The sequence below is a fragment of the Acartia tonsa genome, chromosome 12 (genome assembly GCF_053477335.1).
Source record: "Acartia tonsa isolate MP-2025a chromosome 12, ASM5347733v1, whole genome shotgun sequence".
Classification (NCBI taxonomy): Eukaryota; Metazoa; Arthropoda; class Copepoda; order Calanoida; family Acartiidae; genus Acartia; species Acartia tonsa.
In genome coordinates this window covers 7,029,824-7,054,325 of record NC_137271.1, presented here as the reverse complement: position 1 = coordinate 7,054,325, position 24,502 = coordinate 7,029,824, and the positions used below count along the sequence as shown (strand labels likewise).

Sequence of the window (24,502 nt, the reverse complement as noted above, 5' to 3'; positions counted from 1 at the left end):
AATGATCTTCTATGATTTTTATACGAGTGCCTTAATAAAATCTTTTTGATACAATTGTTTTACACTTTATATTGATTGTTAATATTATTGAATAAACTTGAAAAATGGTTTAAAAAGGCATTATTTTATATTTTTTTTTGTAGCGAAGCTACTTTATATTTAAATTTGTCTGTCCGTGAGTCACTTTTTAACAATGTAAGGGAAACGACGAAACGTATTATTTAAAACTAAAATAGAACATAAAAATTAAAGCAATATTTTACTTTGACCTCTTTACAGTCGGAATTTAGGGATACATACTACACAAAAAATTTAAACCCATCAGGAGCTGAGATGGTAAAGGGTTCATGGTTTATTGAAAGATTTTAAGTCAAAAGAAGCAAAACTGATGAACTCAACAAACATGTAGAATATCTTCACTACAACAATCGATATTGTTTGGATGTTGCATCAGACTTTCATGAACTTAAATAAAGTGGAACTTGCAGCTGGCTAAAATAACGGAACCCCCCTTTCACCCCATTCCCTACCCTCTTACTGTATGAACAAACTTGACATATTATCAACCTAAATTGATGACAATTTTCCCCCTGTCAATATATCCACAAATTCTATATCCATTACTACAACAAGAACATAAAATATTCATTTATTATTATTTATTAAAAATACATAATTATACATATTATAATATTGAATTATTCAGAAATAACATCAGAAAGATTTAATTTAATAAGTCAAATAAAAGATTATTTAATAATTTACATATTAGGTATGTAATGAGTATTTTGAAATTGATGAAATCTAAAAAATCTTTATTCATATATACTATATATAAAAATCCTATGACTTTGGGTATGTATTGAGATCAATGAAACCGAGAAAAAAATTAATAAGACATTTTGAATTTAAGAGAAAAAAAATTGTTTGTAATTATATTAAAACATTTGTTTTACATTCTATCCATGAGAGTTATTGAAATGATGAACTAATAATCATAAATAATTTTTCAACATTGAATAAGTGATAACATTAGTTAAAGCACTTTTGTATATCAAAACATTTTCCACTTGTTATAACTACATAATGTTAAAAGGAAAAGATATGTATTTTTATTTTTTTTGAATAATGTTTTTAAATTATCATACACTCTACTGGATATGGTTCAATATTACTCTCCAGTTCAAAAGCATTTCTTCCCATTCGCTTCGGACATTCTGAAAAATTCAAATATTTTACATGATTTATCTATTATTGTTAAAGAATAGAGGGGGCAGCTATATATCCACAGGGTGGATACCCTGTCCTGAATTTGTATTGGGTCCCCGAGATGGGTTTTTGAAAGATGAATGCCGCGTTTCTTGATTGTTTTATTGACTAGACAGAGTATACAACTATTTATTTAATTATTTCGCTATTGTTGGTACGGCCTTCATAGAAGAAAAACAAATTATCTTCAATCCATATTTGCTGCATATTAATTAGTGCATCTTTTTAGAGTTGCTTTAGACATTATACAAATGGCTAAAATAATAATTTTAAAATTTTGAATTCTTAAGTTGTATACTCTGTATAAAGATATCGTCTTCGTTCAATCAATCAATGTCGAAAAAATGTCGAAAAAACGCGGCATTCTTTTTTAAGAACCCATCTCAGAAATTAGCTAATAGCGTTGGAAAAATAAACAGCCGAGTCCCTACAAACGAACCTATAGGAATATGCTAGCAGACAAAAATGGTCTCCACTGCTTCGGACAGGTAGCTGTATGGATTAAACATCTGAAGTAATTATTTGTTGGTTATAGCATGCGGAAATAGTTAACGACAAAAAAACTTTCTTTCGTATATTTTTTAATGCAAAATGTGTTCTGTAAGGTTTTACTAAACGTTTATTCTAGGTTTCACACAACTAAAAAATACCATTTTTAAATAAAAACTCAGTTCCTTTTTACTATAGTTAAGAATATAGTGTCTACGCTGTTTTAAAACAATACAGTAACTACGCAATGTTGACCTTACAGCAAGAATGTCTAAGGGGAGTGATGACTCATAGCGTGCCCCCCCCCCCCAATAAAAATAAAATTGGACGTCAGTTTTTGTTGTTGCTGAGCTTCTTATTCTATATAGGATTGCCCTAAAAACTTAAAATGTAAAAAAATAGGTTGTCGTTTAAATTAGCTATTCTCTGAAATTAATTTAAACACAAATTAGATGATTGTGTTATGCAGAATTTTGTTAAAATTTTTAGAGAAATTATTTCAACTTTTTAAACCCATATATTTTCATTAGAAGAACATTACACATTAGAGTTTTAGAGAAATAATAAAAATGTTTTGTCTCGGCTGCTTTAAAATTTAGTTAGCTTTTAGGGGATTTATTCTCTGACTAACGAGCGTACTGTACATCCACAATAATGTTAAACATAATTAACCCATTTATGGAATTAAATTATTGGTCAAAAAAATTTTTGGTTGATACCCAAATTTAAAACCAACTTATAATCAATCCTATTATATAAAGTAGTAAGCGTTTTTTGTCTGTCACGAAGGATCTCGCTAACCGCTGAATCGATATTGTTCTCCTTTACAGTGAAGCTTCTTATAGGTCCTGGGAAGGTTTTAAACTATTTTTGGGGAGAGTGTCTTCACCTCCCTCCCCCCCAAAATTTTTTTTTACTCTTTTGAAACTCAAATTTAAATTAGGATGGAGTCGACTTTTCCCCCTCCCACCTTAAGTGCCCCTAGAGGCTTCTAGGGGCGTAGCCGCTAGTAATTCATAAAAGTACCTAAACTTTTAAAGCCAACCTATGAAAGAACGTGTTTTATTAAACTTTAGGTACTAGTATAGTCCAATGTTCCCTTCCTCCCTAAGAAGATTAGGTGTATAAGTGAACTTTTATTCAGGGATCTAAAGGGATAAGACAATACCCAATAAATTGATGTACACCCCAATGATGACACTCCAAATCCGTTTAAGGTTTAAAACATCCAACATAATAAACCAACCAGTCAAAACACACTTAATTCCCCAAATTTGTTAAGCCAACGAATCAAAAAACGTTATTATAAAACTTTCGGGACTAGTGTAATTAACAGCCCACTTTCCCCTTTCTCACTGACTTTTATATGTTTTTATATATAAAGATAGTTAGGGTTTCTTTAATTTAACTCTATTAGAAGCTAAGAATATATGTGTGTGTGTGAGTGTGGTGTATGTGTGTGTGTGGGGTGTATGTGTGTGTGAGTGTGGTGTATGTGTGTGTGTGTGCGGGGTGTATGTGAGTGTGGTGTATGTGTGTGTGTGGTGTATGTGTGTGTGTGGGGTGTATGTGAGTGTGGTGTATGTGTGTGGGGTGTATGTGTGTGTGAGTGTGGTGTATGTGTGTGTGTGTGCGGGGTGTATGTGAGTGTGGTGTATGTGTGTGTGTGGTGTATGTGTGAGTGTGTGTGAGTGTGGTGTATGTGTGTGTGTGTGGGGTGTATGTGTGTGTGAGTGTGGTGTATGTGTGTGTGTGTGTGTAATGTGTGTATGTGTGTGTGAGTGTGGTGTATGTGTGTGTGTGGGGTGTATGTGTGTGTGTGTGTGAGTGTGGTGTATGTGTGTGTGTGTGGGGTGTATGTGTGTGTGAGTGTGGTGTAGGTGTGTGTGGGGTGTATGTGTGTGTGAGTGTGGTGTATGTGTGTGTGTGTGTGTAATGTGTGTATGTGTGTGTGAGTGTGGTGTATGTGTGTGTGTGGGGTGTATGTGTGTGTGAGTGTGGTGTATGTGTGTGTGAGTGTGGTGTGTGTGTGGGGTGTGTGTGAGTGTGGTGTATGTGTGTGTGTGGGGTGTGTGTGAGTGTGGTGTATGTGTGTGTGTGTTGGTTGTATGTTACTTTCTGTATTATACCAAGACACAAAGACAAATGTTATTAAATAAAGAAATTCTAAGCTGTATAAACATTGCAATTTAATGTTTACTGTTTCTATTTGTAGCTGTATTAATTATAGACATGAATGTCCTTGTTCTTTAATCAAAAAAACTAAGGTAGTAAAAAGAGGGTATTTTTTTCGCGTAATTCGTAAAGTTGGGTTGTAGTCAAATGCTCTTATTAAGTCAAAATGTTCTTAATTAAGAACAATTAGACTTATTAAGAGCAATTGACTACAACCCAACTTTAAGAAATTAAGCTAAAAAATGGCGCTCTTTAAAAAAAATGATTAAATTACTGTAAAAATTTGTTTTGGTTGACTTATTAAATCTAATGTACATAATTAATATCTTTTATTTAGTTAATATGTATCAACATGTAAAAAGACTAGTTGATTTTTATAATTTTGTTACAGAATAAATGTACCTATCCTAGACAGTACTACTACTAGTGCACTAAAACTAAAAACTTCTCAAAGAACTGCAATAAAAAAAGTTATTCTTGCTCAACTGCTTTGCCTGGGTTCATACCATGTAAAGAGTAATTTATATTATCCAAATAGCAAATTTATTAAAAAATAATTAAAAACAATTTTTTGGGGGTTGAATTTTTTACTTTTTCTTTTTTAAACTAAAATAAATATGATGGGGGGGGGGGATGGGTCGAATTCAACCCCACGACTTCAAGTACCTTTAGAGGCCTCTTGGGGCGTAGCCGATAGTTGTTACAACATCACTTTATGGCCTACTTATTCACAGGGTAGACAAATAACAAGGACAATAATTATTTTAGCAGCTATAGAAAGCCAACTAGGAGCTTTTAAAGTTTTGTGGTGCTTTCCCTCAAATTGCCTATTGAGCTCTGAAATCCTTCTTTCTGCTGGGCTACCCAGTGCCCAATTTAACCTAACTTAACATGTCATATTAAAGATATTAAGGGGTTCTTTGAGAGAAACAGCTGGTTATGCTAATATGCCAAACAAACCATGGCTAAATTATATAAACACCCCTCTCTTTAAGCTCTCTAACAAGAAAGGATATTAATAAAAGGAGTCATAAAAAATTATATCATTTGACAATATACACAAGACTTTATTAAAATAGACAAACATATTTTGTAAGATAGACATCCAATTACTGCCTAGAACGACAGAAAATTACATATTTTTAATAGTTTTTTTGTCCTAAAAAAATTATAAGTGATAAAATGAACAAGATATTCAAATTTAATGAATACAGAGACAAACATATACTACTACTTTTGCACATTATTTATTTGCTACATGTCCTAACTACTTAGTTTCTTGTATATATGGGTTTGTGGTGATAAAAATTTAAAAGGAAAATCATGTCCATAGGTAGAGCATTGGAACAGAAAAGTAATTTGAGGAAACATAAAAATCTGTGTATTGTATAGGTGTTTGTTTGTTTGTGTATGATGGTCTTAGAAGAAAGAAAAGTCAGTTTATACCAACAACGAAGTTAATTCGAAAAAAATCACAAAACCTATGAGTGATTTTCATCTGTCGCTATTTTTAATTTATTTCGCTTTTTGGCTATATCTTATTCCTGAAGAAAAGCTGGCCTAGGAATGGATTTATTATTACTTGTATCTTATTTCAGATTACCATATTCTTTAATAAAGTGAATTTTGTAGCGGGCTAAAATAATGACACCTCCCCCCTTTACCCTATCCACTCCCTTCCTGTGGATGAAAGAAGTGACAATTAAATGACATGGAAAATAGCAAAATAAATTGACGACAATTTTTCCCCTGTCATAATATCCACTTATAGTCTACATTACTAATTTAGGTTAACAATTTGTTTACTGTTTGTTAAATCATATTGGTAAAATATAAGCTTCGATCTTATCCTATGATTCTTAATTAAATAACAAATAGACATGCACCCAACTACTTTATCTATATTTTTGTAACCCCACCTTTTTACTAAAGTTATGTGCAAAGTTGCTTAGTTGATTAGACCCTCATATAAACCTTAGTAAGCAAAACAGGGTTTTCAACATACCCACACAGTGCGTTTGAAGGTGCTTTGACTTTTGTGTCAGAACCTAAATTGGGCCATTTTTATCAGTTGCTTTGCTAAGGTCACGGAAATTCAGCCTTAAATATATCATATATAGAAAGGTTTTATGACAGACTTTATAAAAGCAATGTTGTTTAAAATTATAAATTAATAATATTTGCTTTTCTTGTCATGATTATGCGGTAACTCCTAGTGGATGAAAATTGAACTTGAAATTTTCAAATCTAATTCAAAAACGGCTGCATTTTAGATTTTGTTGAAAAGTGAAATGAAGTTACCTAACCTAGGATAATGAAATGCACAATGTCCCAATTTAGGTTCTGACACAAAAGTCAAAGCACCTTCATACGCACTGTGTCACAAGTAACAAAGCAAACAAAAAGAAAAGAAAAACCATGTATAGCATCGAAATACAGACAATTTTCCATGAATATCAAAATAGAAATCATAAAATCAATACCAGTTTTGTTAGCCCGTTCCTTCAGCTTCTGGGTAACAAAACTGGTTTAAATCCTATAATTTTTATTTCCGTGGAAAGCTGTCTATAATACGATATGATAAAAAACTATTACCTAATTCACAACTCCGACCGTAGAAATTTGTTCCTGTACATTCACATCTAGAAGAAAAACAATACTGTATATGATTCGAACCCGCTACCTTTATATTAGTGTTTCGAAATAATCCCGCAGTGTAAATTTTGAAAAATTATTTTAAAAAAACAAGGATGGCAACATCTATAAGTACCCAAGCAAAAATTTGTGCTTAGACAAACGGTCAAAGTGGAGCAGATTATCTGTTATCATAACAATGAAAAGAAAGAGAGAGTTAGTTATATAATCTATATATCTCCAATCTTTCACCTAAATCTTTTACACTTAAACATGCCGACTCACTGATAAATATGTAAAACTTGAAGAGTAGCTTCACAACCCAATATCTTTATGATAAAGTAACAGGATCTGAGAGTGTCTGTCTGTACCGAAGGATTACGCTAACCGTGGTTATCCTTTATAATGTAGCTTCTTTAGTTCCTGTGAGGGTTCATAACTATTTTAAGAGAGGGTACCCTACCAAGAGAAATCGTCACTAGAAAAAATTGCCCCCCCCCCCCAAAAAAAAAAATAATTTATTTATTTTCTTTTTCAAACTAAACTTTAAAATTTCTTTTGCTTTTCCTTTTTGAAACTACTAGCGGCTGCGCCCCAAGCATCTTGGAATATGGATGGGCACAAAAATAGCCTAAAACCATACCTAGACTTTTTATAATAATGTAACCATCCCGGGACCTACAAGAAGCTTCCATAAAAAGGAGGACCATATTGGTTCAGCGGTTAGCGAGTTCCTTTGCTACAGACAAAAAGCCTATTACTTTATATATTATCCTATTATATAAAGTAGCAAGCGTTTTTTGTCTGTCCCGAAGGATCTCGCTAACCGCTGAACCGATATTGTTCTCCTTTACAGTGAAGCTTCTTTTAGGTCCTGGGAAGGTTTCAAACTATTTTTGGGGAGGGTGTCTTCACCCCCCTCCCCCCCTCAAAAAAAATAATATTTTTTTTACTCTTTTTAAACGAAAATTTAAAATTGAATGAGGTCGACTTTTCCCCCTCCTACCTTAAGTGCCCCTTGAGGCTTCTAGGGGCGTAGCCGCTAGTATTATATATTTTACCTGAAACCACCAAATTTTAGCTGAACACAAACTCCATTATTTTGACATGGCTTCTTTAGGCAAGCATCTACTTTATCCGTTCCATCTAGAATACACAGATTAGTCAGTGATCTAAAAGGTTAAGACAATGGCCGATAAAGGGAAAAGTAGGTTGCGGGTAAAATCTTTAAAGGTGTGTGTTTCAAGGCTTAAAAACAGTTGTAGAACGATAATATTCACTAAATATGTGTATTCCTTATTGAAAAGAACTACAGACAAAAAAAAATCTTTTTTAAGTTTAAAAAAAATTGTTTAAAAATCGAAAATATCATCAAATGCTTCGCCAAATAACAAAATTGACAATTATATATAAAATTATTGGAAAGAGTTTCAAAAATTACAAATAATACCAATTATTTCAAAGATATTCATTTTTAAAAACATTTTTTTATTGTCCATGGTAATTCTATGTATAATATGTTAAAAATTTATTTTTGTCAGCTTGACATTAGCAAAGCCTTCGGTGAATTTGTCAGGTTTTATTTTATTAAAATTTTTTGTCTATTACCCCTTTTGGTTGAAATGTTTGAACACCAAACTTAATGAATCAACTAATCAAAATTCACTGTAGTTCCCAAAATTGTTAAGACAACAAATAAGAATACATTAATAATAAATTTTGGGGACTCGCGTAATAAACAGCCCATTGTCCCCTCTCTCTGCAGATTATTACATTCCATTAATATGGCAAGATTTCCAATTAAGTTATGTATATCCTAACAAGGATGACAACATCCATAAAAGCAAAGCTTTATAATCAGACGGAAGGACAAACGAACAAAAACAAGAGGATATAGCAGACACTTAAAAAATTTCACTGGACTTGTGGGTTTTTAATTGTGTATAGTCTTTTTATATAAAGTGTGTTACCTTTTTTTATGTTTCATTATTATTTGGCCACAACTTGGTAAAAAATGCTTACAAATCAGACCTTTTTCGACCAAAGATACTCAAATGGTTCCTTTACAAGCCCAATCAATCAGTTTTAAGATATCTTTATATTTCAAGGAAAATTGATGAAAATACTAAAAAACAGCAAATTTGGGTGTTACCTTTTATATGCACAGATACCATAAAATCAACATAAAAAATACTTATTTTTACTTTTCTGTCATTTTTAAAGTTTGATTCAGTTAAATTGGCTATTCTTGAAGGGAATTATGCATTGAAATATACTGAAACATAATATTGGGCAGAAATTAATGTATTTCAAAGAAAGAAAATTTTGAAAATAAGAAATTCGACCTCTATCACTTCAGAGGACAGATGCCAACCTCCAGTTGACAGGATATAGTTAAATACTTGTTAGCAATTATAATTAGCCAAAAAAGTAAAACAAAAAGTTTTTTAATATGGTAAAAAAATGATAATCTAAATCTAAATTTTGGGGATGATGATCTGAAGGACGCTCTTACTGGTGGTGATGATGACCCAGATGGTATCCAAGTACATGAGCATTATGACAACTCATCTATTGAACTATGGTCTAATTTTTGTATTAGTAGCAGCCTCCAATTAAAAGTTGCAACAAGAAATATAACCATCTTTTAAAAACTACTATATTTACCTTATGAATTGGAGAATTTAAAAACCATGATTGTATGTTTTGGGATTTCTCTTGATTGGAGAATGCTACAAATACAAAAATCGGACCATAGTTTAATAGATAAGTTGTCATAATGCTCATGTATTTGGATACCATCTGGGTCGTCATCACCAACAGCAAGACCGTCTTTAAGATCATCATCCCCAAAATTAAGATTTAGATTATCATTTTTTTACCATAGTAAAAAAATTTTGTTTTACTTTTTGGGCTAATTATTATTGCTAACAAGTATTTAACTATATCCTATCAACTGGAGGTTGGCAAATGTCCTCTGAAGTGATAGAGGTCGAATTTCTTATTTTCCAAAATTTCTTTCTTTGAAATACATTAATTTCTGTCCAATATTATGTTTTCGTATAATCAATGCATAAATCCCTTCAAGAATATCCAATTTAACAGAATCAAACTTTAAAAATGACAGAAAAGTAAAAATAAGTATTTTTTCTGTTGATTTTATGGTATCTGTGCATATAAAAGGTAACACCCCAATTTGCGGTTTTTTAGTATTTTCATCAATTTTCCTTGAAATATAAAGATATCTTAAAACTGATTACTTGGGCTTGTAAAGGAAACATTTGAGTATCTTCGGTCGAAAAAGGTCTGATTTGTGAGCATTTTGACCAAGTTGTGGCCAAATAATAATAAAACATAAAAAAAGGTAACACACTTTATTTAAAACACTCAAGTTGAAGAAAAAACAATTTTATCAGATTTCAGAGTTTTTAAAAGCAGAACTCGGCATCCGCATTAAGGCTCGCGGCTAATAAAAGCAATATGTCAAAGCCATCAAATTTTTATTTGTACAACCTCAGCCCTTTTAAGCCACACACAGCCAACGAGGTTGCCGCGCCCTGTTTGAATGTCCCATCCTTGTATTTTTCGAAGAATTTAGAATTTGGTTGTGTTTTGACAAGATCTAGACCTGATCATGATAAATTGATCAATTGGTTTCTTCCCCAGACTGACAGTTTAGTCCGCACAAAAGGATGAAGACAATGGACAATAAATATTTTAATTTTGGATTCTCTGTCTAAGGAGTCAAGTTTTTTGGTGTGAGGCGGCTGTCCGACTCCCCCCCCCCCCCTCTTCCTTCCAAACATATTTTCCCTCGACTTTGGGGTTTGAAATGTCTAAAATTCCTCTGATTTATAAAAGGGCTGTAAACCATGGCGCTAAGCGCCAAAAAGACTTTTGAGGGTTGCCTATTGCACCACCAACTCTGGGAAAATTTGTTATCTTGGGGGGAGTATAATTAAGATATATTTAAGAATTTGTTTAAGGAAAGGGGGTTTAATCCACTGATCTAAAGGGATAAGGCGATGGCCAATAAAATTACCCCTATTATAAAACTTAGGAATATAGTGAAATAAACAACCCTTTTATTCCCCCGTTGAATCTACACTTTCGTGTTGCTTCACTTTTTGACATACAGGGTGTTTTTTTTTAATGAGTTAAAAGTATTGCTTAATTTAACCCACTTGCCATTGACAGAAATTAATAATCTATATCTTAATTTCTTCATTGATGTGGGACATTTTGTATGAGAAAAAAATATTTAGCGATTTTCAACAAATTCTGCCTTAAAAACCGGTTTTTCTAAAGTACCTATATTTGGAAGATTTTTGGATAATGACAAATTTTAAGAGTATGCAAAAATGCGTACATTTTTAAAAATCAAATTGCGCGGCTTGTGTTAATAGTAGAAAAATGTTACACATATCGTTAGAATTGTCATAAACTCTAGTTTTTGGAAATATATGTACCACATACATGCTATTTGTAGTATAGAAGCTACATTGGAAAATGTGAGAAATGTTGAAAATTTTAAGTAAGTTGGAACATTTTACCACGTAGCTCCTAAACTATACGTAGCACAGGAATAGTTCTTAAACACCTAAAAACTAGAGTTTATGACGATTCTAACGATATGCATAACATTTTTCTACTATTAACACAAGCCGCGCAATTTGATTTTTAAAAATGTACGCATTTTTGCATACTCTTGAAATTTGTCATGATTTAAAAATCTTCCAAATATAGGTACTCTTGAAAAACCGGTTTTTAAGGCAGAATTTGTTGAAAATCGCTAAATATTTTTTTCTCATACAAAATGTCCCACATCAATGAAGAAATTAAGATATAGATTATTAATTTCTGTCAATGGCAAGTGGGTTAAATTAAGCAATACTTTTAACTCATTAAAAAAAAACACCCTGTATTTTTTTCCTTTTTTTAAAGTTTAGGAAACAATTGTGTTTTCAGAATATGTGTCCCTGTATTTATTGCAAGGAAATAGTTTATAAAAATTGAAATATCTGTCTGCAATATTCCTTTTCAGGAAGCTTTGTCAAGAGTGCAGCAACTCTAGAGATTATCATAATAATGCGTAGCAGAAGTTATGTTTTTTTCCTTTTTCTATAATTAGGGTCGGTCCGTCCGTCCGTTCGGAACGAAAAGCTTTTTTCGTTAATTTAGGCCTGTTAGAATTGTCATATCGATTTCAAACTTTGTATGGTGATTCCCGTAGAAGTTAGGTACGATTTAGAAATCGTATCAAATCTATAATCATCACCAGAATGTCCATACGTTCATTTTAAACATGTTGATTTATTTACTTTTTTTGTGTGATCTGATTATCCTATTGATCTGATTTTTGAGTATATTGATACCTGGGACAACAAAGTTCAATATAATCAAGTCCTAAAAATGTAAGTATGTCCATAAACAAGTCTTAATGTCCGTTTATCCTTCACTTTTATAATCTAAAAATAAACAAGGAGATCAACATCTATAATAAGTAGCAAAGCACAAAAGAGCTCATGGATAGTCAAAGGGACAACGTTAATTATAAAGCAAATGTTCAGTGTTCATAAAATCAGGGAAGAAAAAGAAGATGGAGGAGGATAGAAAACCTTATAAATATTTAAATGTCATTTGATACATGACCGACAGACGTAAAGATAAAGTAAATTGTATACTAGATGCTCTTTGACAAAAACTAGCAATCTATCATAATAGCAGCCGAGAAAATCACACTTGCTCAATAGAGACACAGACAGACTGACGGACGGACAGACTTAAAAATCTTAACAGAACTTAAATTCATAATTTTACCAGTTTCCTCCATTTTATTTACCTATGGACATAATGGTTCTTGTTATTTCTATCTATTTAGAAATATAGATAGATAGATAGATAAACCGGATGTTTTTATTTTCATTTATTTGTCATGTTTCTTGACACGAGTCATCAGGGAGGGAGGGAGGAGACATTGGACTGTATATTATAATTGTCCCCAAAATTTTAAAAACGCATTCATTGTTGGGTTAAAACTTTGAAAAGTTTTATTAAACTTTGATTGGTTGGTTCAAAGAGCAGAGTCGAAAGTTTTCTAACAATAACTATTATATATAATGTAAATTAAGGGTAATTTTGTTTATCATTATTGCATTGGAGATGTTTACATATACCTAATTTATCGTCTGCTGTCTTATCCCTTAAGACGAAGATGCATTTTAAATTCATTTTTATGTATTTTGTCAACATTTTTAAAATATTCTAAATGTGGGTCAGTTTTTCTACTAAAACATTGAAAAATCTGTGGATACTCAAACTGTTGCCTCGCAGGGGTTTTCTTCAGGGAAGATAATTAAAGTCCCTCCACAGATTATGACATTATAGATAAAATAACCAATGAGAGGCCAGCATTAATTTTACCATTGGTCAATTACAGTGTATACTAGCCTCTCATTGCATTGGCTATTCTATCGTATGAGGTCATAATTTGTGTGGAGGGACTTTAATCATCTTCCCTTAAGACCCCTGCGAGGCAACAGTTTGAGTATCCACAGAATTTTCAATGTTTAAATAGAGAAACTGACCCACAATAAGATTTTTTAAAAAGGTTGTAAAAATACATAAAAATGATGCGTAAAAATGCAGGGAGGGATGGGACATGGGGCTTTAAATTATACTGGCACCAAAAGTTTTTTAACCACGTTAGCTGATTAACTTCAGTTACTTTTATCGTATTTTAATTGGTTATTTCCAAACTAGTAGTGCATAAACTGCTTAACTAATTCTTTTGTAAAAAAAAGGATTTTATTTTTTATCTCTATTGGGGATGTTCATCAGTTTTTCGTCCATTGTCTTATCCCTTAAGATCCCTGTCAAAATGAGACAATATGACAACCAACCTTAAACATTTATAATGTGACTGCCTTTTTAATGCCTTAAAAGTATTAATATTCCATAAAATTGCTTAATTTGAAGGTTCCCCATAGAACGACTTTTGACATGCCTTGATTTGACATTTTCCCCTACAGACGAACGGACCGAACTTAAATGAAGAAAATCTTTTATTTTGAATTTTTTAAACTTTATTTTAATGTACAATTTATTACTTTACTACAAAAAAAAGAAATAGTAATAAATTTTTCTGTCTGTAGAAATAAAAACAATAAAATGATATTGCTTCGTAGAAAAAATATTCATTCGGTGTTATTTTTTTCACTAAAATATTTCATTCATTTTTCCTTTAACAAGTTTAAAAGAATGATAAAAAAGCGCAAAAATATCCAGGATGGACAAACGAACAAGTTGAGTCTTTTGTAGCATGATCGATAGACCGACGGACCAAATGAGTTTATACTGGATGCTCTTTTATAAAAAAAGGAATCTTTTTTTTAAATCAGAAGTCTATCTGAAGTAGTAAATAGAAAGAAGAAAATAACATTTCACTCAGAGCGTGACGACTGACAGACAGACGGACAGACAAAGGGAATTATAAAGTAGCTTCGCTACTAAAAAAGAACAGATAAATATAGATATTTCCTTGAATTAATTGGACGAACAGACTTTGTTGCATAGTGACGGCGTAACGTACAGACAGAACCTTGTTATAAAGTAGCTGCGCAACTCAAATCAATCATTTTTGGAAATTAAATTAATTGGTATCAGACAATTTCAATGTGTAACATAGCTACACCATAAGTAAGGCATATCTGCATATATCTATGAGCAATTATAACGTAGTTAGTTGGATATAAAGTATTTTTAAAATAGAAGATCTAGCTAGCGAAAATGATACAAACAGTGATTAATTGACAATACCGCAATACAAAAATTTTCTTACATTTTTATTAAAAAATTGTGGTATAGTCCCCTTTGTGGCAACGCCTCTTAAGGAGCGATTCGTCGTATTTTCACAGCAGCTTTTCCCCTATTTCTAGCCTCTGCGGGCACCTGGCTCAACTTAGCCTATCCTAACATAAAATAATCTATAAAAGCTACTGTGAAAATTTAACATCACCCCTGAAGAGGCGTTGCCACGAAAAGGTTTATACCCCAAATATTATCATCCTTATTAATACAGAATTGACAACAAAAATACGGGAAAATAAAAAAATATAAAATAAAACATTAAGTGTGAAAGAATTACATCATGAAATAACTACATTGTTTTTATCCAATTTTCTTTACAATTTATTTGTTTGTCAAATGCAAGGATAATAAATTCCAAAAGTACAGAAATAACATAAAATTTTATTTAAAAAAAAAGAGATTAATCAGAAAGACGGATGGACGGATGAACAAACCGATTAATATCCGGTGAATTATAACCGGGTCCCAGCCATACTGAAAAATAATACTTATCACCGTATAATTAAATCCAGTTTTCTACGAATATAAAAATGTAAAAATCATAAGATTAAAATCAGTTTTTATATCCGCGGATCGAAAGCTGTTTATAATATGATAATATGATGGGAGAAATACCTATTCCTTCAAAGTATCCTAAAATATAAAGTAGTAAGCTTTTTTGTCTGTAGCTAAGGATCTTGCTAACTGCTAAACCGATATGGTTATCCTTTATAGGAAAGATTCTTATTAGTCCATAGAAAGTAAATAACTAATTTGGGGAGAGTATCTCTACTATCCAAATAGAAAAATGATACCCCCACCCCTAAATTATTTTTTCATTTTTAAAACTTAAATTGAAATGGGGGGAAGGTTGCCCCTCCCATGGAGCCGCTACTTACAATACAAAGTGAGTTATAGAGTCTCTATAAAAATGAACGATGATTTCCCAAGAAGCAAGGATGACAAAAACCATAACTAGTGAAGCACAAAATATTGACAAACGGACGCAGTAAATTATAGAGCCATTTTTATTTGCATTATTTACATTTGTCACAAATAAATGAGGTATAAAAAAGGACATAAGACTAAATATGATATAAAAGCAGGTATCCTTTTTCAAAATATTTATATGACATTTGATGCGTGACCTATCCTTATTATCGATACGGTCTAACGAACGGACGGACAGACAAAGTTAATTATGAAGTAACTTTGCTAAGCGTTTGTGAATCTATTAATAATTGCAAGGTTATAGATATTTGTTTTTACTGGTGTGAAAAAATGCAAATGTTGATAGGTAGATAACAGGGATCTGAAGGGATAAGACAAATCGATGTACATCCCCAATGATGATACACAAATTACCCTTTCTTCTACAGATTACAATTAGTGGTTGAAACACACTACTACATAAACCAACCAATTATTTATTATAAAACTTTGGGGACTAGTGTAAAAAATAGCCCATTGTCCCCTCCCTCTCCCTGGGTAGATAATCATTGATTTGCCAGAATTAATTAGTTCAGTGCATTTCAAACACGCACCTACTGTTCTTCAACGATTAGTTTCTATCACTTCTTTAGATTTAATACATTTTTTGTGTTTGAAGATTGTAATGTAAATATCAATTGGTTTACCAATTTGTCCATATAAGGAAGAAATGCGGGCAGTTTCTCTCAACCCCCCTCCCCCGAAGACGAAGAAAGTTCATCTAAAAATCAGCATGTGACGTCATAAAAATTAGGGATTATCCATATCTTTTTTAGGGGTTTTCTTGCCCACTTCTCCTCTCCTCATCCCTCATTTTTATGACGTCAGAATTGTTTTGAGAAAATTTCTTCGTCTTCCCCTCCCCCTCCCCCCCACAAAAATTCTTCTCCAGCAATTTTTTTTCTTTTTGATTTCAATCTATAATAAAAAAAATATAATAACTCCCCCTTCCTCAAGTGCCCCTAGAGGTCTCAAGGGCGTAGCCAGTAGTACTTTATAACTGACCTTTCCCGTCAGTTTATAAATCTCGACTTGCATAGCGAAGATAGGATTTCTATGTTAAAAATAAACTTTTAAGTAATTTTCTTGATAGATTCGGCTACAATAATCAAATTTAAAATTCTCCGTCTATTTATAATTAAACAGCTCCTCTAGGTATGAGATATGCTCCTGAATATTTCAGGAAGATTCTTATGACTAAAAAACATTTTTAATATTAATTCTTAAATTGCTATGGATAAAAGCGCACTTGTTACTTTTTGTTTTTCTTTCATTATTTCACTATCAAATTAATTGCAAATAACAACCTTCATTATTTCTTTACAGTATAAATGTTTTCAAAAGAGTGATAAAAGCACACATTTTTTCTATACTAGCTCTAAAAGTTTTTTCCAGTATGGCATCAAAAGTTCGAAACTAGTTAATATACGCTGGATTAGAACCGGATCTTATTATCATAAAATTAATGCCAGATTTGTTAGCCCGGGCCTTCGCCCCCTCGGGACTGGTTTTAATCTTAAAATTTTGCGGAAAGTTGTCTATAATAGAATGTTAGAAATAAATATTATAGCTGATATTCTATCCTCTATCCTATTATATCAGACTTTGCAACCTTTATCACCCAATTGGATTTATCTTTACTTGGATATTACTCCAGATTATCATGTACTCTAAAAAAGTGAATCTTGTAAATGGCTACAATCCCCTATTTCACCCCCTTTACCCCATCCCTACGGGATGACCAAATGACAAATAAATGATGTCCATGATAGCAGCCTAAATTGACGACTATTTTACCCTTGTTATAACATCCACGTAAATTCTATATCCACGATTAATATGCTCCTATTAACATTTTAAATTTGTTAACCAACTTGTAGAATAATCTAATCAGAACTAATTGATATATCAGGGGAGGCGGCAGGAAAATAATAAAATGTCAAGCTGACAGCAAATTCAATCTCCAAATTTTTTTCAATCAGTCCGTTCCTTCAATTAAATTTTAGTCATGAAAATAAATTGGAAATAGAATAGATTTAAATTAACCAATTTTAGTCATTTAAAAACAAGGACAATTGAATTGTGAATTAAAAGAAACGCAGTATTAATAAGCTCATAAAATAAAAAGAAAGAGGAAGTGTTAATATTATTTATCGCATCATATTATAAACAGCTTTCCGGGGATATCAAATTGAAAAATTATAAGATGAAATCTTTTGCTCCTCGAGGCAAACGAAACTGCATTTTTAATTGTCTGTAATACGATGCTATACATGATTTTTTTAGTATTGTTGAAAAACTGTTCTATTCCAGCGGATATTAAACGATTTCGAGGCCATACTGGAATAAATCTTAGAGTACAACGATATACGACTCCCTAATTATAAATCATTACTTAAAATGTATATATTTATAGATTACAAATTATACCTTACAAAAATAAAAAATAAATTATTTTAAGAATCAGACTTTAAGTAATTTTTATTTTTCTTGCAAGCTATTTTCCAAAGCATTTTATTGGCACTTGAAGAAAAGGTCATCAGTGAAAAATTATTCAAAATCATTTTTCATTTTGTATTTTATAGCCTTATTAATTATAGATAAAAGAACTGCTGGAAATTATCTCAAATTGCTATTGGCAAATAATTAAAAACCGATGAAAAATGTTCAATTACACATTCTTTACTTTTTTATTTACACGAAGATTTCGCACTTGAAAGAAATTTGTCAAAACACAAAAACGCTTATTGTAGATTTCTGTTTTAGTGGTCCATGGGACCTTAAAAATGACGAAAAAGCATAAATATTCAACAAATCAGTTTAAAAACAGCGGAAACAGCCAGAATATCATACATACGAACAGTATATCATGAAGTAGTAACTTTGCTAACAAAAAACTACCACTATATTGTTTTATCTTAAGTCTAACTTTGAGTTTTAGGTGGTTTGTCAGGTGTTTTACCATTAGAGTAAAACACTAGAGGGGAGAAAGGGTTAAATAACAGTATCTCCCCATCGCAACCGCGTCTTGTTAAACCTTCCTATTGGGTCATTGAAAATCAACCAATGATGGTGTCAATTATATTAACACAGCCAAATATCAGAAAATAATTTAGAAGCAGACGAAAGAGGTCTTTGAAAAATGAAGGGAGGTAGTTTGTATATACATCTATACTATACTATAGATCTGTTGTTTTACCCTAGGTTAGAAAGATGATTAAAGTCCCTCCAAAGATTATGGCGTCATACGATAGAATAACCAATGAGAGCCCGGCATAAATTTTACTATTAGTCAATTACAATGTATACTGACCTCTCATTGGCTATTTTATCGTATCACGTCTTTAATCATCTTCTAGGTTAGGTTAAAATAGATTCAGAATATCCATGCTTATTTGAATTTTAAAAATAAGGTGGGATGGGGTTTTGTGCCCTCTTGGTACTTTGATGGAAAGCACCCATATATTGATATTGTTTACCTGCTAACTGCTCTTGGCATTCTTGTTTTGAATGGAATGGAAATTCTCTTTTACACCCGCTACCACACAGGCACTCCAGTTCACCTTAAATAATGGATGTAGGATACAAATGGATAAATTTACAGGGGAAAGATTTATCGTCAATTTGCTAATTTGGACTTTAATTATTGGTCAGTTCGTTCATCCAGTATGAGGGGAGGGTGGAGGTGGTTAGAGTGTATCGTTATTTTAACCACTTTTTCAGATTACTTGAAAATCTGGTGCAACATCCAAGTAATACAATATCGATTATTTAGCACTCTATGGATTTACAAAAGTGAGGAATTGTTTCCAAAAAGGTTTGTTTCTAATAATCGGGGGTTAACATCAATTCTTAAAAAATTAAAATGAATCATCTTTTTAAAAATATTTGCATATCTAACAATACAATTTCATAAAACTGTAGCTGACTGACGAACCTTGTTAGATAAAAATTTGTCAGATGAAGGTTTACTAAATTTTGATTATCTTAGCTTAATTTATCCAAAAACATTTTGACAATTTAGCATTCTATAGAGTAGCCACGTAACTAATAGTTATTAATAAACAGCTTTTTGTAAATATAAAAATGTACAATTACAAGATTAAAATCAGTTTTGCAGATTCAAAAAGGACGGGCTAACAAAGCTGGTTTTAATATTATGGTTGTACTTATTTTTATTCGTAGAAAACTGGATATATAATACGATACATGATTTTTCAGTGTGGCTGAGAATCAGTTTTAATCCAGCGGATATTAATCGGTTTCTTAGCCATACTGGAAAAACGGTACCTGTTCCTGCTGCTACTATTCTACATCCTTCTGATTTCATGGAATCTGGACAACAATTACTGAAATCATCTAAACAAAAATATCATAATCAATACCTAATGCTATTTTTATTACTTCCGAAACTTTAACGTTAATGGTAATAATAGTTATTTATCTCGTATTATAGACAGCTTTCCACGGATATTAAAATCAAAATAAAACCAGTTTTCTTAGGCCCGGAACCATGCTGAAAAGATATTTTTTTATCTACTTATATTTGTTTTTTCGCACTGGGCATTCGGTCCCTCGGTGCTAACAAACAGGTTTTAATCTTTTAGTATTTTTTTATATCCGCGGAAAGTTGTCTATGATACGATGCTATAAATATGTATTACAATTTTAAACAACGTCTTTGGCTATCAAAGACTAAATTACAAATAATCTATAATACAAAGTAGAACGATGTCTGTCTGTCTGTCTGTTTGTCTGTCTGTTTGTTTGTTTGTAGCGAAGGATCTCGCTTACCGCTGAACCGATCGGGTTCTTCTTTACAGGGTAGCTTTTCATAGGTCCCGGGAAGGTTTATAACTATTTTTTTTACACCCCCAACCCTATCAAAGAATGAAAAATACCCCCTCAAAAAAAATTTTCTTTTTAAAACTAAAATTAAAATAGTGGGATCGACTACCCCCCTCAAAAAAAAAAAATTCCCCCCAAAAGAAATTATTTTAAAAATTTGCTTTTAAATCTAAAATACGAAAAATTGGTTTCATCAAACCTCTTGGGGCAAAGCCCCTAGAGGCTAGGGGCGAAGCCGCTAGTCAGGTTATAAGTTAGCTGTTGCAAGCGTGTGAATGAATATGACATCAATTACAAACGGATGGACGTACGAAATGATTTTAATTTAGAAAAGCTTCCATAATCAAACTCAAACTATATTTTTTCTTTAAGCGTAGCTTTTCTTTAACTAGGGTCGGTCCGTACGTAAGGGATAGCACTTTTAGTCTATTTAAAAACTGGCATCATGATTCCTGTACCAGTTAGGAAAACAAGTTACAATTTATGAGCGAGTATCTCTATAGTCAAGCCCAAACAAAAGCTCGTGCGTCATGTATCCTGTATTTACGCAATTTGGCAACAAATTAATAATTTAATTATAAATTACAATTTTATATACAAATATATTTATGATAATGTTCGTTTCTCTCTTTGTCTGATTTTAGAGCTTCGCTTTTATGTATGTTGTCATCCTTGTTTCATAGAAAAAAACTTACTTATAACTGTGAGCAATAGTAAAAATACAAAAATATTCTGAATTTCACTCGAAGACATTTTAAATCTAAAAAAATATTTGTATGTGTGTTTCACAGTTACTTTAATAACATTTTCTTTAACTTTAACGTAGACAGTAATACTTATAAAGTTATATAACTTACAGTTTAAACAAGTACAACTAATTTCTTAGTTTAGTAAAGTTAGGCTAAGAACATAACACATGTGTTTTTACTTTAACTTGTTTTAAGAAGTTTTATTACAATAAATCACAATTGAATCAAGTCCTAAATTAGATTATATTTTGGTGTCCTAGTCGTAATTTAAACATCCTTAGAAACAACAATCTTAAAAATTGGGGTTGTCTTGAAGTTCCTTTCACAGTAGACTAGATATAAAATTTAGGACAAAATTGTAATCTATTTCTTATGGAAAGATACAAATTTAAAAATAATGAAAGGACAGGCCCTTTAATGAAGAAATCGCGCATTTAATAAGAAAATTTGAATTATAAATTTAAAATTTTGCACTTTTAAGGCCAATGTGGACGAATTTAAGAAAAGGGAATGTTTGACATAGTAACGTAGATACAAAATAAGTACATATGCGTCTACTCCCATCACCGCGGCTCGCTCACTTATAGAAATGGGAAACTTATAAAAGTTTTACTCAACACACGAAATCGTAACAATTTTCATGAAAAATACGCATTTTATAAGGCATACAAAACGTTCTAATTTTCGTTCTATTTAACGCAATTTTATAATTTTTTTTGCTGTTTATTTTATTTTACATATACTTTTATCATTTTATCAAAAAAAATTTTATCTTTTTCATCATTTTTTGGAGAAATTAATGCTTAAACTAAGGGTATCTTTAGACGCAAAATTGACGCACTTAGAATAAAAAATGCGTATTGAGTACAAAGGGGGGATAATTTCAAGTCATGAATGTTCTAAAGATATCTTTTTTTCCATAAAATTTTAATGTTTAGTCCACCCCACGTCACCCCGAAAATTATATATCAATTTAGGAAGATAATTTTTGTAGAATATGGACTCTTATGGACTCTGAAAGTATAGTTAAGATCAAAGACGTGCAAAAGGTTGGTATAGGGGTTGTTTACACCACCCTTGTAAAATTAAGGGGGGTGGATACACCTCCCTAGGTGTCCACCCATGTCCACCCTCTTGACTAGAGCCTACACCCTCAGATACACCCCTCTATAAATTCCAAGGGGGTGTAAAGGAAATAAATTTACACCCCTTAAAATAAAGTGTGGTTGGGGGTGTTTAAGTAGGGTGTATATAAGCAAGTCACAAATTCAGATAATTACATGCTATCTATTTTTAGATAAATTAATTACCAGACTTTACTAAAATATTCTGTACAACTGTACTGTACAACTTTTAATTAGTAAATTGAGACATGAGGAAGCTCTCATACATATGTAGGGGGGGGGGGGGGTTAATGCAATCATCCCATAATCAATTAATCCAAATTTTGTTATGAAAATTGGCATGTGTAATCCTTGATAGGTCTGTTTTTCAAAATTTAACAAAAAGTTAAGCTTAAGGGGGGGGGGTTAAGGCAACCATCACGTAATCAATGCACAAATGGCACTTATAATTCGAATTTCATTACAAAACTTGGCATGAGTAATCCTATTTTCCCAAAATGGAACAAAAAGTTGGAAAAGTAATGGCTAATGGCTGTTTGCTCAGCTGTATAGCCGTTTTTGGGCTATTTTCAGGGCAAATCCATAAATAATCATGTAGGAATCATCCATTAGGGATAGGTTTTAATGGGTGCTGAGCTGAAAAATACTACCAAAAATAGTGGCAGCTGGGTAATGGCTTATAAGGATATAAAAAAATTGAATATTTTAACTTTATGTCATGGACATATTACTAAAAGAACTTTTTTTAATTTCTAGATTTCGCTGTCATAACAGCTAAAAACTGCCAAAAATGGCTGAGAACAGCTGTCAACAGCCAAAAGTATTGCTCTGGAAAAATTTTGATAAAAGTTTTGCCCCCAGTAAAAATTGGTTGATTTAAGCAAAAAAAATGACCCATGCTAAATATTTTTTCTGTGATGCAATAATTGTGACCTCATGAGTACTGCAAAGTTTTTGAAATCTGCAAAAAAAATGTTTTTTTAGTTCTTTTGTGTGATCTCAATTTTAAAGATTTTTACAAAATTTCAATTCTAGTATGTCAATATAAACCTGAAATTTATCAAAAAAATGGAGCAGTCTCAATTATAACATATGAAGGTGTAGCAAGTAATCTGCAAAGTCAAATTCCATTTTTGCAGAGTTTTTCTTACATAACTTAAAAATGAAAATTTTAATTTTGTGTTTCATTTAGATGCAGTAACTACTGGACCAGGCAGTTTCAAAATTTTAGCTCAATATTCAATCAATTTTGCTCACCTTCCAGCACCAATTACCATATTTTAATTTTCAGTACCACCCACTTAACAGCTAGAACTGGCTGGAAACAGCTGGGAGTGGTCAAGAGTATGATGAGTAGATAGGGCTTTTGATGTGTCTAAGGGTAGGTTTTTATGGGTGCTGAGCTCAAAAATACCACACAAAATCCATATGGCAGCTTGCTAACGGCCGCAGCTCAGCTGGGAGCGGCCAAGAGTAGAATGAGTAGATAGGGCTTGTCTGTGTAACAGCCCCAGCTGCCAAATGGATGGACCCCCACTATTTATAGTAGTATTTTTGAGCTCAGTACCAATAAAAACCTACCCCTAGACATGTCACAAGCCATATCTACTCTTCATACTCTTAGTTGCTCCCAGCCATTTTCAGCCAGTTCTAACCATTTAGCAGCTGGTACAAGAAATTTTAAAAATGGATATTTAAAGCAAAAATATGTTTTAAAAAGTTGATTCCTATGTAATTACTGATAGTTTTGCCCTGAATATGGCCCAAAATCGGCTAAACGACTAAGCTGCCAGCTGTTAGCCGTCACTTTTCCAACTTTTTGTTTCATTTTGGGAAAATAGATATACCAAGGATTACTCATGCCAAGTTTTGTAACGAAATTCGAATTCTAAGTGCAATTTGCGCATTGATTACGAGATGGTTGCAATAACCCCCCCCCCCCCCAAATTTGAATTAATTCCTTTAATGATCTTGATAGATATATGTTTATAACTTTTAATATATTTTACAATAGTGCTCAAAGTTAATGTTGGGAGGGAGATATATTCCAATCCTCTTTTTATAAAAAAATTTTGAAATGTAATAAATTTCTTATGTAAAGTAGTTTTGGTAAAATCTTAATAAAATAACCCTTGATTTTAGTTTAAGGGGGCTGTTAAAAGTCATAAGTGGGGTGTCAAAAAATTTAGTTGTTAATAAATTAATGGAATATAACCTGATATTATAAATTTGAAACATATTTTTGATGTACAAAGAGATTTAAGGAACATGTATTACACTTTTTTTCGTAGAAGAAATTGAATAATTTTTTATTTGTTTTTTTTCAACACAAGGTTATTTGTGTATCTCTTGGTACAAGATACCACCATATTATTA

General features: G+C 31.9%; 1 protein-coding gene across 1 annotated transcript; it reads right to left on the bottom strand.

Annotated features, from left to right (window-relative positions):
* Nucleotides 1–644: 644 nt before the first annotated feature.
* LOC145333806 (uncharacterized) lies at nt 645–21,037 on the bottom strand. Its single transcript, XM_080179046.1, has 6 exons — nt 20,949–21,037; nt 19,696–19,764; nt 18,885–18,968; nt 7,629–7,713; nt 6,529–6,575; nt 645–1,217 (listed from the first exon to the last, which is right to left on the bottom strand). Exons 1-6 carry the CDS (start codon nt 21,004–21,006, stop codon nt 1,135–1,137), a joined length of 426 nt encoding a protein of 141 aa, XP_080035172.1. The 5' UTR covers nt 21,007–21,037; the 3' UTR covers nt 645–1,134.
* Nucleotides 21,038–24,502: the final 3,465 nt, after the last annotated feature.

Coding starts and splice junctions, on each gene's coding strand:
- LOC145333806 (XM_080179046.1), bottom strand. CDS start 21,006: ATGTCTTCGAGTGAAATTCAGAATATTTTTGTATTTTTACTATTGCTC. Junction 6,576..7,628: donor CTAAAATTTGGTGGTTTCAG/GTAAAATATATA, acceptor TTTTTCTTCTAG/ATGTGAATGTACAGGAACAA. Junction 1,218..6,528: donor CGGTCGGAGTTGTGAATTAG/GTAATAGTTTTT, acceptor TGAATTTTTCAG/AATGTCCGAAGCGAATGGGA.